Source organism: Brassica oleracea, chromosome C2 (genome assembly GCF_000695525.1).
Source record: "Brassica oleracea var. oleracea cultivar TO1000 chromosome C2, BOL, whole genome shotgun sequence".
NCBI lineage: Eukaryota > Viridiplantae > Streptophyta > Magnoliopsida > Brassicales > Brassicaceae > Brassica > Brassica oleracea.
The window spans coordinates 27,613,594-27,631,271 of NC_027749.1; the positions used below are offsets into that span (position 1 = coordinate 27,613,594).

Consider the following 17,678-nt stretch of genomic DNA (forward strand, 5'->3'; position numbering starts at 1 on the left):
TATACCTAATCAAATTAAAATAACTATTATACCTAATTTTTTATACCTAAACAACTATTATGCATAAATAATCTTTTAGTACTTTCATAGCCAAGTAAAACAAATATTTAAAAAATCAAATGTAGCCATTATCATTTTCATCGAATTATTTAAAATGATGACAAAAATTTTGTCTAATAAAAATAACAAAACAAATAATTAAAGTCTATGTTATTTTAATTAATAATAAGTTTATAGTTTCACATGTTCATTACAATTTAAGATACTTTTATATTATTCATTCATTCGCTGCCCTACGGTAGGGCTGGTTTCCCCTATTATAACATATAGCTAAAATTTGTAAAGAAAACATAAAATAATTTTAAAATTTTTGTAACATAATTGTTAGTAAGGCCCATTCAAATACAAATGGTAAGGGCCAAGTGAAGCCCACAATTCATTTTCACCAACGATCATCTACTCAACCGAATTTGTCGAGTTGAAAAACAGAGGAGGCTTGTACGGGAACACAGCTGCGCCTTATCCAAAAATCCTTTCAGCTGTCTCTTATCATTATGTGCAGGATAGGTTAAATTTGTTACTTTCCAGCTGTTAGTCAACTTTGTCAAGATTGTTCCATGAGTCCTTTATATTGGCTCTGCTTTCGTTTTGTATATCTTAAGTTGTTAAAGCAATATTCAGTAAAATATCCAACGTTCAGTTTCTCTCACATGGTATCAAGAGCCATTTATTTTAACAGGTGCTTTTAATGGCATATCCAGTGAATCTTTACCTTTTTCCGAGAAATGTTCATGTCATTAGCTATGTTACTCTCAAGCTCAATAACAGTAACTATTTGCTCTGGAAAACGCAGTTCGAGTCTTTACTATTGTGTCAGAAGCTACTGGGTTTTGTGAATGGAGAGACCACACCTCCTCAAGCAACTCGTATTGTAGAAGATCAGTATCAGGCGGATTCAGACAATGAAGGTGGAGTCATAATCAGCAAAAAGATCAACAAGAAGATACGGTTCAATAGCTGATGAGGAACCAGTTCAGAATATTCATCCAATGAAAACCAGAGCTAAACATGTATACATAAACCAAACTCAAGATATGCTTTGCTTGCTCCAAAGTATTCTATTGCAATTCCAAAGACTATAGAAGAAGCAATGAGACATCCTGGATGGAATGAAGTGATTTCTCATGAAATGGAGATCATTAACATGTTAAATACATGGACTATGGTACCTGCTACAGACGATATAAATATTCTCAGAAGCAGATGGGTACACACGGTGAAGTGGAATCCAGATGGGACTATAGGAAAGTTGAGATCACGTCTGGTTGCAAAATGATTTGAACAAAAAGAGGGAATTGATTATCTGGAGACATTTGGTCCAGTTGTAAGGACTGCAACCATCAGAGTAATACTGAAAATTGCTAAAAAAAAGGTTGGAAGATAAACAATTAGATGTATCAAGTGCTTTCCTACACGGTGAGCTGCAGGAGCCGGTTTACATGTATCAACCTGCAGGGTTTGTTGATCAGGAAATACCTCACCATGTATACAGACTCACTAATGCGTTGTAGGGCCTCAAACAAGCTCCAAAAGCATGGTTTGATACATTCAGCAAATTTCTTGATTGACTTTGGCTTTGTGTGTAGTAAATCAGATCCTTCACTATTCAAAAACAACATAGACAACAAGATTATGGTGCTCCTAGGGTATGTCGATTATATCTCACTAACCGGAAGTGAAATGGATCTCCTTCAAGCTCTAGTGCATTCTTTATCTCAGCGTTTCTCTATGAAAGATATGGGAATGCCCAAATACTTTCTGGGCATAGAAATGGAAACTCACTCAGAGAGTATCTTTTTTCATCAACATGCATATATAAAAGAGATTTTACATGTAGCTTCAATGGGTGACTGCAATCCTATGCCTATTCCATTGCCTCAACGTGTAGAAAGTCTTGATTCCAGAGCCAACATACTTCAGAAGTCTCGCCGGGAAGCTTCAGTACCTGGCTATAGCTAGGCCAGACATACAATATGCAGTGAATCTGGTCTGGCAAACGATGCGTGCTCCAACAATGTCTGACTTTGTGGTTCATGTACATTCCATGGCTCCAACTTGATTTCTTGGTCGGACAAAAGGCAAAAGACAGTCTCTTGTTCATCAACTGAATCGGAGTACCGGGCATTGGCGTCAACAGCTCAAGAAATAACCTGGATATTTCACCTTCTCCTTGACTTGAATATTTCTCAAGATCATGATACAATGCTTCTCTATGACAATCTCTCTGCAGTGTACTTAAGTACAAATCCAGCTTTGTATAATAGATCAAAGCATTTTGATACAAACTGGCATTACATAAGAGAGCAATCACAAATTGGCTTCAAGTGGCTGACATTTTTACTAAATTTTTTGCCTCGAAAAGCCTTTATTCATCTTATAGGTAAACTTTGTGTAAGAACAAGTCCCACCCCAAGTTTGAGAGGGGGGGGGATGTTACAATAATTAGGTAAAAATTTAACAAAATATATTCTTATAATCATACATAAATATAAAAAGATGGCATTTTATTTAACCTTTATTTTTATAAAAAATATTGTAAACTAATTATGTATTGACAATCTATATTATCTATAACAATAAAGTTGTCTTTTCTCTTTTCCCCTGCTGCCACATCAGCAACGAGGGTATGGCATTTTTGCTACTTCACCTCTCTTATATACTTATGTGATGGATGGGTTAGTTTTGTTACTTTCCAGCTGTCAGTCAATTTTGTCTAGATTGTTCCATTTTGTTTTGTAAATCTTGAGTTCCTAAACCAATATTCAGTAAAATATCTGATGTTCAATTTTCCTTACAATAATTAGGTAAAAATTTAACAAAATATATTCTTATAATCATACATAAATATAAAAAGATGGCATTTTATTTAACCTTTATTTTTATAAAAAATATTGTAAACTAATTATGTATTGACAATCTATATTATCTATAACAATAAAGTTGTCTTTGCTCCTTTCTCCTGCTGCCACATCAGCAACGAGGGTATGGAATTTTTGGACACGTGTCCAGCTCTTTTCTCTTTGTCGTTTTCGTTTGATTTTCTTTAGCTTCAGAGATTTAATTGCGATGGGCTTATGACGTTTGTTATCGATAGTCAAACTCTTCGTCTTCAAGAACCGCAACTCCAATTCTAGGGTTCGTATTGTTCTTCGGCCTCTGATTTATTAGACCTACCATGGAGTTTCGGAGACTTCAGTTATTCTCCCTGAAGACCAAACTTATCATAGCCACCCTCACCAGGTACTATCACCTCGAAGAGCATGTATTTTTAACATCTGAAGGAAATCTTCTTTATCTGGAAATCTAAATCATAATCTTTGTTCTGAGAGATTTAGGGCTCTGTTCTATGTTGGGTAGGTACGACTGCATATGATCTTTATCCTCTGTTCGCAAAGTATGAAAGGTCGTGGATGCCTTTATTCCCGGAGATCGATTGTCAGGAGAAACTATGGTCTCGTGTCTTTGTAATTGAGTCAGTTCCTGCTTCCCTTCTCTGATGTGTATTGTTTTGTCGTTTTATGACAGGTGATACGCTTTTTGCATTTGTCCGCTTTAAAATAAAGACGAAGCTCACAAAGCTTCCACTGCTTTGATGGTAAGATCGTATATCAATTTATGCACTTGGTGATTGGATTTGACATGAAAGCATTTGTTATTGTTTCAGGAAGAGTTGTCTTAGGTTTTTGTTTAAGTTTCTAATTTTTTATTCTTACACTTAAAACCATTTTTTATATTATCACTGTGTATGTTTTATCTCTTAGAACTTGCTGTTTTCTGTGTTTGTTGAGTTTTCTGTTTTGTTCGTCTTGGAGTTTCCGTTGTATTTTGATTTTTTTTCCTGAAGGTTTAGCTACTAAATTATGTTTACGAGGACGAGATCTGTGACATTGATATATTTGTCTTTCCATTTAGGATATTACACAAAAAAATCTCTAAGCATGTGATTATGTTAAGCTCCCATGATCTCTAATTGCATGAATCAAACAGTGTTAGTCTTAACCTGAAACATACCTTTTTAAATCAAAACCTTAAACATGCTTGCTTTTATGATTTTGGATCTGGGGTTTGTTCTGACATAACAGGCTCCATGAATGTTAGGATAACTGGCCGCACAACGACCTGCACAGTGAGTTTTCGTAGATGTTGCAAAGGCTATCTCAGAATTCGAACTTGTGACAGTCAATGCAAGCCCGCTCAGGTATGTTTACAATCATACCTGGTATTAAAAAATTTCTCTTCCGGTTTATATGAAAGTCGTACTAATTAGTTTCGCTTCCATGAATGTTAGTGACAAAATGCAAGGAAACAACTTCCATAGGATATCAGAGTTGTTGAGATGAGTATGAATGATTCTTAGCTCCGCGACTCTGGACCAACTGTAAGTTCTGTATCTTCTCCATAATATCTATATGTTCGGAACTTACATCTGCTATGAACGATTCTTAGTTCCATAATCTGTAAGTTCTTTGTTGAGATGAGTATGAATGGTTGGTTTTCGCTCTTTTTATAGCTTTTTGTGTGGAAAGACGATTTTTACTACTCTGGATCATTTCTTACATCAAAAAAGCTAACCAATAGAAAATGAATAAAATATGACTGAGTTACATTGTTACGGTGCCACATCTATGATCTTCTTCCAATTCTTGGTCAAACTCTTCTAGAGCAGACATCTATATAATTGTGGCTTGAGATTGAAATGAGACTCTTTTTTCTGCATATAATGAAGAAATACAGTTTTTGGTGCTAACTCTGTTAATAACTATTAACTCTCATGGGCAAAGCAGTTTCGTGGCAAGAGCTGGTACTGACAGAAAGGTACTCAACTGATTATTCTTATATTTTGACAATTGACACAGCCAGACACCAATAGACTAACAAAGTTGTTTCTGTTGTCCCATAAACTTCTATGATAGAAGATCGGTGGTTGTTGTTGTTTCTTTTATTAATGCAAATCTTTTTCAGAATAAACAACCACATGTCAAGAATTTATAAGTTTCGTAGTCATGTACCCTTCATTAGTACGATCAAACTTAGCAGCACTTGCAAGGCTTATAAAACAGATTTTATTGCAGACAATAGACTATTTGTGTGATCTGATCGGTTTGTGGAATTGCAGCAAGTCGTTTTGCCATACTGTGTGAGAGTGAAAGAGCTTTTGCCATTGTGCCCGACAAAGAGACTAATATTCTCTAATCTTCATCACATATTCATCTAATTTATGCCTTCTATGACGTGACTCGGGTCTTGGTTTTTGTTTGATCTTTAGTGTATGTTTTGTTCTGCTTGCTCTCTTGCTTCTGTATTTGAAATTTGAGGTTAGTTTTTTTTTTTTGTATTCCTGTTCTTGATCACTTACTCGAAAATTTCTCTATTTTTTGTTTGTTTGTTTTAAGAGCAAGTTCTGATTGTTCTCTGAGGACAAAGAAAATTTTAGATTTTTCTACTGAGCCTACATGCATAGGTTTTGTTCATGGAACAACTCTAGAATGTTTCTTTGCTTTCTCTGGAGATTCGAGTTTAGGTTGTCTGTTTGATCTTTTGTATAGGTTCTGCTGACATTCAAAATGTTCTATGTTTCTTCTAAAGATTTTTTTAATTCAAGTATATGTTTTTGGGACCATAACACTCGATGAGTATATTACACTGATTCAGGCTCACCAAAGGGATCCAAACTCTGTTTCAAATTTTTAAAAGATTTTTCAATTGTGTTTCCTCTAAACCAAAATCTTTGCGATTTTCATTGTTTTGTAGCGGTAACCGAACTGCACAGAGACGGTAAGTTGGTTCCTATGTTGACTGAAGCTGGAGCTTTCACTGCACAAGCTTGAACAATTTCTTCTTAATAAGCACATGCATTTGTGATTTGCTTCTTCTATCAAGAATAAAAGAGAACAAGTTTGTGTAATAAATGTCAACTTTGTCTAAAATGATTTATAGTTGTGGTTATGTCGAAGTCGGTCTTGAACTTCTGATACATTTATCATCTATGTTTAAAGTTCAACTATCAACTATTGAATGGATCAATGAAAACAACTTATACTAAATCTCTTTGACCTAAGCAACGTCAGAACAAAATGATACAATACAGTTGCTAACTGCTATCAAATAGAATGGGTAAATAATTATTTTTTTCTAACATATTTGCATTTTCATATATTTGAAAATATTCTATTTAGTAAGACTATATAATTGATTTAAAATTTATTAAAAATAAAGTATATAAACCCGGTGGGTAGTTTTAAAAATAAATTAAGTTATTATTTCCGCGCGTAGTAAGAAAACCTGGTATTTCATAAAAAAGTTCAAAATTATACGGAATTTTTGATCAGATAATATATCTTGCCATCAAGTTCAAGCTTGAAGACCCATTACTTAGTGGGCCTACCACTTAAAGCCCAGACCTACGAATGTCGGTCGATTTCGACAATGGAGCAATAAAATCTGTCTCGCTGATAAGAGAAGTTAGGGCTCCTCCTTCCAACGTCGGTTAAGTAATAATTTTCCGATCTGTACGTATGGCGGCAGAGCAGAAGGCGACGACAGAAGAAGTAAAGATGGATCTGTTCGAGGACGATGATGAGTTCGAGGAGTTTGAAATCAACCAAGGTGGATTTCTATTTCGTTTTTTTTTTTATTTTTATTGATTCATCGTATGATTTTGGTGATAATAAAAAAGATTCGGATTCCGAATTGCAAGCTAAGATTGAAATTTTGTATTGGTGGATCTATTAAGAGACTGAGTCTGGTAGTTTGTAATGGTCCTTGGTTGGAGAAATAAAAGAGAGAATCTGATTCGTATCTGACAAACATAGTCTCTTGTTTGGTTTCTTGAGCAGATTGGGTGGAGAACGAGGAGCAAGTGAAGGAAGTTGGTCTGCAATGGGAAGATGACTGGGACGATGATGATGTCAGTGACGACTTCTCGCATCAGCTAAGGAAGGAACTTGAGACCATTTCTGCTGATAAGAAATGAGGTGTTCATTTGAATTGCTTCTTACCTCCTCAAGTTCTATCTTTGATGATAATAAATCTCGACTTTTATGATTGCATTTTCTCTGAATGTGTTTGCCTGGTTAAGTATGTTTTTAATGTTAGATAGCTCAACGTTATTGATCTTGAATGAAACATGATAGAGATAGTAGAACCCAAAGATTCATCTACGCAATACATAACACAAGAAGTTGGAAAAAAAAAAAACAAGAAACTTATATCTTCTACTAGCACCAAAACCAACAACATTAAACCGATCTTGCTAAGGGTTTTACTCGTATTGTCTCTCTTAGGAAAAAACAAAAAAGAAAAAACTGGCGCAAACTCATACACTAAGAAAGATTGAGCAAATTTGGAAGCGAAAACTGACAAAAAAACCCCGCCCAAACGTAAGTAAGCTGAAAGTTACTGCTGCATTCAGCAAGCGCTAGCTACTTCAGTAACATCGTTTTGTGATATCTCGCCGGCAACTTGTGGCGCTGTACTTCTTGTCTCTTTGGTTTCGTCTTTGGGAATGGCCTTTTTGTCAATGGCAGCTAAAGCTTGCTGAAAACATAACATTCTCTATCTGTTAAGACTTTCATTTATAGAGATAGAGTGACACAATCAGGTAAGGGCTGTTTTTTGCTTTCTTTTCAAATTTCACTTTACCTTTATTTTATATTGCTGCTGCTTCTTTTTGCCTTCTTTGATTATCTTTTCACGACTCTCATAGAATGCAAAATCATCCAGTATGCATGCCTTGCTTGCATGTTCCTTGAAAATCTTGATGACTTTCATGCCTTGCTCTAGGGTTACCTGCAGATTAATCCACACAAACCATTTTAGTTTTTTTTTTAAATTCAACAACATGACCAGAGAGAAGTAAGAACCACACTCTGACCTCCTGTGTGTCTCGGCTATTTGTAACTGGCTTGTTCTCGTTGTTCTCCAGAGTTATATGCCTCAAGGAACTATTTGGGATGTCTTTGACAATGTGCCACTTAACAGGGAAGCAACCAATCCACTTGTCCTGCTGCCAGTACTCCACTGTCTGATTAAAATCTACTGGTCCTACCATCTCAGCTAAACCAACAAATTGCCCACTTGTGTTTACCTGTAAAAATTTAAACAAACATTCAGAATTCTTCTTTAGACAGATTGGAGTAAAAAAAATCCAAAAGTCAATGGAGTCTTTATAAAATTTAAGATTCACTTACAGAGAACATTAGAAAAACAGGACAGGACCCATTTGACTTCTCTTTAGCCTCATTATATGCAGCATCAAGCTTCTTGTTGCCATTGGGGGTGCTGGACCACACATTGTATTTGATGCTTTTGTGAATATCATCTTCACTGTATGATTTGATTACAAACAGTTTCGCATTAGAGTAGGTTTCAGAGAAATCTTCCTTGTTGTAGTCCTTGGAATCTGGAAGAGAAACATCTTCACTCGTCTTCTTCCCTATTTCCTGCTCTTTCAGAGTTTCTGGCTGGGAACTTTCTTGGCCAATCTTGAAGCCCTTGGCTCTTGGCCCTCTATTCAGCTCGTCTAACCCAGCAAAGTTCTCTTTGCCATACCCAGAAAACCCGTAAGCCATTGTCTTGTACCAACTTGGAGTTTGCTTGTAAGTGCCGTAACCATAAGAATCATATCCATAGCCATTCATGTAAGGCCCATACATTGAGTACATGCTGTCCATGTTGTATCCGAAGGACTGACCATAGCTTCCTGATCGTCCCTGATATGTACTCTGCCATAAAACCAAACAAAACTCAATACAAAGTTATTATTAATATGATGGACAATTATTGAACCTACCAGGTGGGGATACTGAAGAGTGGTGTTGGTCTTTCCGGAAGCATAGTTCATGTCATAACCGTATCTCGGGTACTGATAGGGTGGAGTATAATAGCCAGTAGGGTAGGTACCATAGGAGCCCTTTTGATTGAAAGCAAGTTTCTTTTGGTTCAATCCAGTCACAGCTCTAACATTTGTGGGTAAAAGATTAGTCTTGCCACTCTTGGTTCCGCCATACACATCCTGCAAAATGAAGGGATTACCACTTGTCTCTAAAAGAGAAGACAGTAGCTTGAGAGAGAGACAGATACCTTATTCCCAGTGTCAGGGACTTTGGCCATGGTTTCCGGATCAAGGGAGAGATTGTGCAGCAAATCTGCAGCTTCTAATATTACGAGAAAATGAAGGAATAACAATATTTGCAGCTTTCAACAGTCAAAAAAAAAAACATCAGATCTATATTATAAGAATGAACGAGAGATCTAACCTAGAGCAACAAGAAATCAACAGCGAAACAAAGAGAGAGAATGTCTAAACCCTAGCAAAACCCAACACAAAAAATGAAATTTCCAAAAAAAATCAAGCGGAACTATAACTGTGATAAGCTACGGATCAGGAAAAAAAGAATAGGACGTGCGTGAAGGATACGATCGGAAGGAGAAATGGTAGTAGCCATGGCTGTCTCTGCGGCGGAAACTTGGAGTGGGAGCGAGAGAGACAAAAACAACAAAACCCTAAGCAGAATTTGAGAGTCCTATTTATATTCCACTCTTTTTTTTTTCCATCCTAACGCCAACCATTAAACCGAGGCCAAAAACTCCGGTTCAATTAAGGATTGATATTGCTCATTTATTCATATTGAAAAAATATAAATGCTTATCATGACTGTGTATTGGACACGTTTATTGACAATACGAAATGTTGTTAATATGTATGTACATTTATTTAATCCTGAGTTTGGAAATTTTTCAATCATGTATTTGTTGAGAGTTGTTTTGTGATAATTATATAAATGGATATGCACATATCGCATGGTAAAGAGTAAACTAATCTAAACAACGAGAGAGATTAAAAAAAGACTATGAGGTCTCGGTCTCGAGTGACCATTACAACAAACACAAGAACCAACTACTCTTGCTAATCAAGAGACCTAGCTTAGCCGAAAAAACTACATTGCCAAATGGACCAGATGTCTTTGATAGACCATGAGACCACACTCAGTAGAATGCGGCATGTCCAAAGTGCTACTTCATTTGATTGACATCCCATCTCCCCAGCTTTGTCGAGACCAGATCGAGGATACACATGAACCACAACTACCATCGGTATAGTATACATGAGCTCCACCGGAAGAAAGACAGGAGGGTAATTCATGCTCGCCCAGTGCTAAACTTCTCGTGAGCTCCTCGAAATTTAAGACGAATTAGTGGTTTGTACGCGCTTCGCGCGGGATATTGTTTTCTTGTAAATGTATCGTGGACTTCTGTTAGTTGATTAATGTGTATGTCTTTTTGTGTGTTCAGATGTGTTGTGTTTAGGGGTTCTTTGATTTGACTATTGTGTAATGTGGAAGATTTTTGGGTGTTTTATCTTGGATGGTAACTTATTTTTGTATGTTTATAAGTTTGTGTTATGTGAGTATTGTGAATTGTTAATTACAGCAAAGTGCAGTATTGCATGTAGTTGTGTTTGTGACGTTGTTTTGTTGATTAAAATATGTTCTTAAATATCTGTGAAGAATAGCTTTATGTGTTAATTTTTGTGTTTTTGACGTGCATGTTGTTGCAAAATATAATTCTTGTGACCACTGCAAAAACTTGTATTATGTTACTATATAATTGTATATTTTCATTGCAAAAACTAACAACACTCAGAGTAGCTTCGAGCTGATGTCCTATTTTTATTTTATCCCGTAGTGTTTCTAAGTGTGGTTAGTTTTTGCTTCTTGGATTTTTGTGTATGTAGATATTAAAGCTCCCGTGATGGATTAATCTTGTGGTTCCTTGTTTGTTTTATGAAGTTGATCGGATTCGGGAGTAGGAAGTGGATGCTTAGATGGTGGGTAATTATACTGTGTTGGCATTTGTATCAATTTTGTGTGTTTTGCTCACAAACCTTATCGACTGTTTTTTCTTTGGGCTCATTAGTTTCCAAAACGCACTGATGATTATTAAATTCTCGTGCTTTATATGATAATGCATTTTGATCCGTCCTTTCAAAGGGCGGATATATTTTTAGTTGATTATTTCTAAAAATATTGAAAGAAAGTTATGTGTTTTGATTAGATAGAATGTTATTTGAAACTTTAAATTATAGAATTTCGCAAAATGATCAAACGTAATTTTTTCTTCTTTATTCAAATTTTTTTTTATTGATTAATTTTGTAGTACGACTTTAAATTTAAAATATGTTAGAAAGAATGATTAATTTCAGGTATGGATAAACAATAGTATTGAAAAACCAATATAATTTACATTGAGATTCGATTTTGATCCGTGTTTTAAAAACACGGGATTACTTTTTTTTGTTAACAAATATTTGCTCAATAGAATTAAAATATTAAAAATAATTTATATATTTTAAATGTTTTATATATAATTTATATTTTAATTTATGTATATAATGTATATAAATTATTTTTGGATAGATCAAATTTTGAATTTTGATGACCATGCTATATATAGACTTTTAATTCAACGATTTAAAGTTAGGTAAGCAATATATTTAACTTTCCAATCATAAATTGGTGAATACAAATTGAAGCTTTATTTTGAAATATGTAATTTATTAAATGTTTTAGTTTGTGAAAAATATATTGCAATCTAAACTATAAATAATATATATATATATATTTACACTTATGCTAAATTATAACACGTACTATAAAAACCATAATTTATATAAGAATTATAGTATCATATTTTTAGTAAAATAGTCTAAACATGCCAAACTATACAACCCCAACTGCCGTAACTTATTTTATATATATAAAAATTACATAAATGAAAATTCTCGTTGCGTGGCTTACATTTTATTTTCTGTAACTAACTTTACGGAAAATAAATGGTTTTGCAATTTACATTTTGGCTCAATAGAAGAACGTGAGGGTCCGCGAAAAATGGAATTAAAGAGAAGGGGGAGAGGTTATAGCATATCAATATTGTTAATGGCAGTTAGTATATTTGAAAGTAGGTCCAATGACATTTTAAGTAATATTCAAGTAACTGTAGAGGCAAAAAATAAGGATGATTTATTTTGTGTGTTAAACTTGTGGTGAAACTTGTACGGATTTTATGTTTAGTAGAGTGTTATTTAAGAAAACCAGTGGTGTCAATAAGTGAATCATATTCTATTTAGACATTTAACAATAACCATGTCCAATGCATCTTGGAACACAATCTGACTCAGCATCTAGAGCACATGTTTCTTCATCTAGCAGAACCACTTTAGGATCTTTAACGGTTGTTCTCCATATAACAATTGAACTCCTTTTTCACCTATCATTGTATTAATATGCTTGCAACATTTAATATATATTCTTGTGTAGTATGAATCTGGAAATAGGGCTGCGCATTCCTTCAAGTGCCCTTAAAGTTAGATGTTGTAGTCCACTAAGAAGCCACGAGCATTAGATAGCTCAGTTGCAGATTCAGAAGCATATCATCCTTTATAAGCAATATTGTTCTGATTGTTTCATTGAACAAAACCCCGTTTTGACGTTGTTGACATGATCAAAATCGTGAAACCTAAGCAACATCGCAATTATATAATAGATTTCCCGCTTCCGATCTCTCCAACCAAAACTTTTGCTTGAAACAGAGAAAAATAATAGAACATACTTTGAGAAATAATTTGATACAATATAAAAATTACCGATTCATAAATGATCCGATCTAATTTTTAGTGGTTAATGATAGCATATGAAAAGATTGCTGATCTATCCAATTCCCATATATGAGATCGTTGTTTCATACAAACCTTTATCTGTTAACAAAGCACATTCAAACACTAAATTCCAAACTCAATTTTTTTTTTATTATCAGACTTGGATGTGATCCAAGTGCATATTTTAAAACTATCTGAGAAGTGATTTTGTCATCTCTCTATTTTCCTAGATTTCTTCTCAGTGAAGATGGATGCAAGGGAAAACATCTTCGCCACAAAGCTCTCTTCTCTGTCGAAGTAGATGTCATACTCACACCGACGACAATTCACAAACCTTCTTCTACACTGCCTTGTGGCTTTTATCTTTGAACTTGGATGATATAATCGTCCAATTGAATATCAATCAAACAAAAACATCACTCCCTTTTCATCAGGATTTAATGAACACAATTTTTGAAGGACTAACTTGTTAAAGAAAGGCACACCTTGGAATTCTCTGATAAATTTCCCTTCGCTTAGTCAGAAAAATCTGCAATGTCAAACAAATTAATATCTTTCTTCAAGGCTAAAACCAATACAAACCCAATCTGATCCACCAGAAAAGGGAAAATAAGGGAGGTTGAGTTTCAGTAACCTTAAGGTGAGTAAGCGGAGAGAAAGAGAAAGAGTTAACAAACTTTTTCTAAAAGTCAATTATAGCCTTCCTCATATAGCCCTCTTTGTGAATGTTTCTTTTGCTCAGATCTTCTTCTCCAGATTCTATCTTCTTCTTCAACACCAGCAATGTGTTTCTGAGAAAAAGAGGATAATAATGTCCAGAGTTCCATATCACATGATGATGGTTTTTGTAGAGATGGTGATGAAAACCTTGGGTCTTCAAAAATGTTACAGTGCCAATGAGCTTTAAAATCTCTTAGAAGCAAAAGATTTATCACAGTTTTTGGGGAAGAAGATAAGAATTTTACCGAAGCTTACAACTCTATCTATAGGTAAAGATTCATAACCTCCGAGGAGAGCGAAGGCAGTGGCGGACCCACGTGAGAGGATAGGGTTGCACATGACACACGTTAAATTTGGATAAATATATGTTTTGTATGGATTAACATTAAAATACCAATAGCTCTGTTGGTCAAATTCCCTTTGTGACACCCCTAAAGGTCTAAACCCAGTTTCGAATCCTACAGTTGACACTTTTGATTTTTTTCTACATGGTTTGACCCACTGAGCGAACGTGTTATTGAATGTGAGTTAGTGGAGGTGATGGTTTAATAGAGTAAATGAGAACTTTAATTATGCTTATAAGCTGATTGAACGGAAGCGTTACATTGCATACTGAACTTGATTGATATGACGTTGACGTTGTCTTTACGATGAGGATGAGAATGAGAATGGAGGATGAGAAGAACCTAATGACATCAAAACCGTTACAGACAAACACACAAAAAGCTCATCGAATGAATCAGATGAAAAATTAAACCCAAATTTAAAAACTCTACGAGAAACAACTTCTAAAAATTAAGCATATGATGTCATGTGTCGCATTTTAAAATACCTTCTGCTAAGGTGGTTTTAAGAGAAGCGAGAAAACTCAACTTTATTGTTATAGATTATTGTCTCGTCCTTCCTGTAACAATTCACCGTATTATTAGCACTCGATGTATCATGAGTTTTGTGAGTCGTTTATTTTGTCTATTATACTCGATTTCAGCAATTCAAATCTAATTTGGTGTCGTCAATAAATCCTTCATTTTTTTTAATTTGAATATTAGTAATGTTTAAAACATTCTGTAAAGATAATTTAGTCAATTCATATAATGGAAAGTGCATTTTCAAAATATAATCTCATTAATGAGCTGTTTATCCAAATTTCCCCATAAAATTAACCTACAGTCTATTAATTCGCTTCGCTTAACAATCCCACTATTCTAGACCCACCATACAAACAAAACACTGCAGGAATTAGTTGCAGTGACCTTTTACGTTACATATTTTTGCTAAATTGTAAATATCATTAAAAATGAAACTTTTGTCTTTTACAAAAATAAAAGGCTTTTACATATATCTTTCTTGGCAAAAAATTAGATAAAAAGCAAGAAAGGTAGTAGATTTTTGCTTATTGGATGACCGGGTCATCTGATCCAAAGTGCCATGATGTTAGTGAATTTGCGCCTCTTGCGCCTTGCAGTTATTGTGTTTCTCACATCTCTGTCTATTAATCTGAAAGTTTCAGCCTTGCAGTTATTGTGTTTCTCACATCTCTGTCTATTAACCTTTTACGTTACATATGGGCAGAGGAAAATAAAACTTTTATTTTTTATCATCTACTCCAGCAAACAAAGTACACATTGCGTCATATGATCATATCTTGAGAAGATTAAACTAAACCAAAGAAGAGAATCGAACACGATTAACTTCTCCTGGGCACAGCACGAGCCTTAAGCGGATGCTTCATAACGACAGTGAACTCGAGCTTCTCGGTCAAGTCAACTTCATAACCTTTGACTTCCTTCCACTCAAACTCCTTCACCATATTGGCCACATAGTACTCCAAGTGCAGCATAGCCAGCCCTATCCCTGGACAGATTCTCCTCCCCGCTCCAAACGGCATCATCTTTATCCCCCGACTTCCGGTTATATCAACCGGTTCTTCTTCTCCGATGAACCTCTCAGGCTTAAACTCCATTGGGTCATCCCAAACCGCCGGATCTCTACCAATCTCTGCCACCATGAAGTTAACAGTCCCTCTCTTGGGTACCTTGTACCCTCCCAGGACAGTGTCCTCAGTGACGCTGTGGGGTAGCACGAAATGTCCAGGAGGATGCCTCCGGAGACCCTCCAACACCACGGCCTTGAGGTAGGGCATCTTGTGTGCCTCTTCTTCCTCAATCTCCCTTGCTTCATCTCCGGCAACAACGCTTTTGATCTCCTCGTATAGTCTCTCTTGGATTTCCGGCTTTTTCACCAAATTCGCCATGATCCACTGCAACGCCGTAGCTGTCGTGTCGGTCCCACCGTTGAGAAACTCGGAGCATAAGCTCACGATTTCTTCTTCGTTTAGCTTTCTCTTCTCTTCCGGAAGCTCAAGATCCAGCAGAGTATCCACATACGATTGCACGTAGTCTTTGTGATTCTTCATCCTCGATTCAACGATCTTTCTACGAGCACGAATCAGAGGAAGCAGAACATCTCCTTGCTCTCTCCGCATCTGGTGAAACTCTTCCCATCGACTTCGGAATATCAATCTGGTTAGCTTAGGCCAGAGGTTAAGGATATTGAACCTCGAAAAGCTAAGAAGCTGTCTCCTCTGAACAAACTCCACCTCTTTGATCTGCTTCTCATCAAGCTTATCTCCAAAACACATAAGAACCAGAAGCGCGAACATCGCATAGTGAAGATGATCGACAACAACGATGGCTTCTTCTTCGCTTCCATCATGCCTGCGAAACCGATCGAAGAGGATATCGAGAACCCAACGGCGAGCGTGGGAGTAAGACCTCACGCGGGAAGGGTGGAGAATCTCCGAAGTCAGGTTTCTTCGAAGAAGACGCCACGTGGCCCCGTAAGACCCGGAGCTGATGTTGTGCTGATTGCTGGACACGATTTTGCTGATGGGAGCCGCAGGTGGACGATCCGCGAAAACGGCGCCGTTTAACACGAGAGCTTGGTGAGCGAGGGAACGATCGGCGACGAATATGGCCGGACGGGAAGTGATGCGGAGGGTGATGATTGGGCCGAGACGGTGGTGGACGGAGCGGAGGTAGGTGTTGAGACCACCTAAGCCTTGTCGGAGCCACCAGATGGTTCCGATAAAGGGGAAGAAGTTGGGGTCAGGAGGTAGCGGAAGAGAGGATGAGTTACGTAGGCGATGGAGAAGGAGAGATACGCTGAGAGAAACCACGATGAGTAGTAACCATATCTCCATTTTTTTTCTTTCTTCTTCTTGTTCCTATTTCTCAGTTCGTATATATAGAGTTGTAGACACGTGTGTGGCCAAATCTTGTATGTAACAAGTTTTTGTTGGTCAAATAGTCAACCTACGTGTAACCCTTTTCTTAAAAAGCATGTTCATACATAAATTGCTTTTATAATTGAATAAAAATGTGATTATCTATTTTTGTGCGGTGTTCGTATCATCTTACGTGGAAAGAGATATTTCTAACTGAAAATTATGATTTCTGAAGGGACATATATCCGGAGAGAAAGTAATCAGATTTGCTTCTTTTTTAGCTCCACATATTTGTACCACACTACAAATGACAGCCCATCATGGATTCTTCTCACGTCATCGATTGCGTATGTTACTTATGTTGTGAATTTTTATTATTTTCTTTAAAAATAAAAGCGGAAGATATTTTTCCCTACAAGTGAAAAATGAAGCCTTTCGCCCAAAATGAAACTAATTGTTGTAAATGAAGCGCTGGGGAAATACTTCTGTTATTATTACTGTCGACCAGAAGGTTCATATATATACAAGGTATTAGACCGTCATAAGGTCATGTTTATCTTAACAAGATAAGGATAAGGATAAACACTATGTTACAGATATACAAGGAATATATACTAGATAAACACATAGTCCCTGATTGTCTTTATCATGTCCCGGATTGGGCCTGCAGTACGGGCTGGTCCATGGTCGATCATCATTTGGTTTATAACACTCCCCCTTGATCGACACATCCGGTACAGGTTCATTGCATGCTTAATGTTGTCTCATTAAAACCTCTCTTGACAAACCCAAAACCCCATGTGGTAAAAGGGAAAACAAGACAGGAAAAAGAGTACAACACATGAACTCCCCCAGATGAATGCATCACTGTAGTAGACGCATTCCCATCTGGTATCCGAGTCTTCTTGAACGTTGAAGTTGCCTATGACTTGGTGAAGATGATCAGCTGGATTCTCCTTGAATGAACTTGTAAGTCTTGGACGTTGATATGTCTTTTGGAACTCCATTAAGATGTGG

General features: G+C 36.2%; 3 protein-coding genes and 1 long non-coding RNA gene across 5 annotated transcripts; 1 reads left to right on the forward strand and 3 right to left on the reverse strand.

The window, feature by feature from the left end:
* Window positions 1–6,498: 6,498 nt before the first annotated feature.
* LOC106327637 (probable 26S proteasome complex subunit sem1-2) lies at window positions 6,499–7,173 on the forward strand. Its single transcript, XM_013765846.1, has 2 exons — window positions 6,499–6,666; window positions 6,897–7,173. Exons 1-2 carry the CDS (start codon window positions 6,576–6,578, stop codon window positions 7,031–7,033), a joined length of 228 nt encoding a protein of 75 aa, XP_013621300.1. The 5' UTR covers window positions 6,499–6,575; the 3' UTR covers window positions 7,034–7,173.
* A 23-nt stretch (window positions 7,174–7,196) lies between these two features.
* Window positions 7,197–9,574, reverse strand: LOC106327636. The gene is made up of 7 exons (XM_013765845.1): window positions 9,479–9,574; window positions 9,142–9,215; window positions 8,852–9,073; window positions 8,250–8,783; window positions 7,934–8,146; window positions 7,702–7,848; window positions 7,197–7,596 (listed from the first exon to the last, which is right to left on the reverse strand). The coding sequence occupies exons 1-7, from the start codon at window positions 9,504–9,506 to the stop codon at window positions 7,468–7,470; spliced, it is 1,347 nt and encodes a 448-aa protein (XP_013621299.1). The 5' UTR covers window positions 9,507–9,574; the 3' UTR covers window positions 7,197–7,467.
* A 3,177-nt stretch (window positions 9,575–12,751) lies between these two features.
* Window positions 12,752–13,728, reverse strand: LOC106325561. Of its 2 annotated transcripts, XR_001266936.1 has the most exons (3): window positions 13,350–13,728; window positions 13,201–13,244; window positions 12,752–13,085 (listed from the first exon to the last, which is right to left on the reverse strand). It is a non-coding gene; the product is annotated as an uncharacterized LOC106325561 (long non-coding RNA). The 2 variants fall into 2 exon arrangements; XR_001266935.1 differs by having other exon boundaries at window positions 12,752–13,244; window positions 13,350–13,727.
* Window positions 13,729–14,618: 890 nt separating this feature from the next.
* Window positions 14,619–16,586, reverse strand: LOC106327450 (cytochrome P450 89A2-like; the record flags this gene model as incomplete). The annotated part of the gene is given in 2 exon segments (XM_013765602.1): window positions 14,619–14,688; window positions 14,986–16,586. A coding segment is annotated over 1 exon segment (1,464 nt), but the record flags the coding sequence as incomplete, so codon positions are not given.
* Window positions 16,587–17,678: the final 1,092 nt, after the last annotated feature.

What these genes read in the sequence shown, in the direction of transcription:
- LOC106327637 (XM_013765846.1), top strand. Translation starts at nt 6,576, where the DNA reads ATGGCGGCAGAGCAGAAGGCGACGACAGAAGAAGTAAAGATGGATCTG. An exon ending in GGAGTTTGAAATCAACCAAG is followed by an intron (nt 6,667 to 6,896) that starts GTGGATTTCTAT and finishes TTTCTTGAGCAG; the next exon opens with ATTGGGTGGAGAACGAGGAG.
- LOC106327636 (XM_013765845.1), bottom strand. Translation starts at nt 9,506, where the DNA reads ATGGCTACTACCATTTCTCCTTCCGATC. An exon ending in CTCTTCAGTATCCCCACCTG is followed by an intron (nt 8,784 to 8,851) that starts GTAGGTTCAATA and finishes GTTTTATGGCAG; the next exon opens with AGTACATATCAGGGACGATC. An exon ending in ATAGCCGAGACACACAGGAG is followed by an intron (nt 7,849 to 7,933) that starts GTCAGAGTGTGG and finishes ATTAATCTGCAG; the next exon opens with GTAACCCTAGAGCAAGGCAT.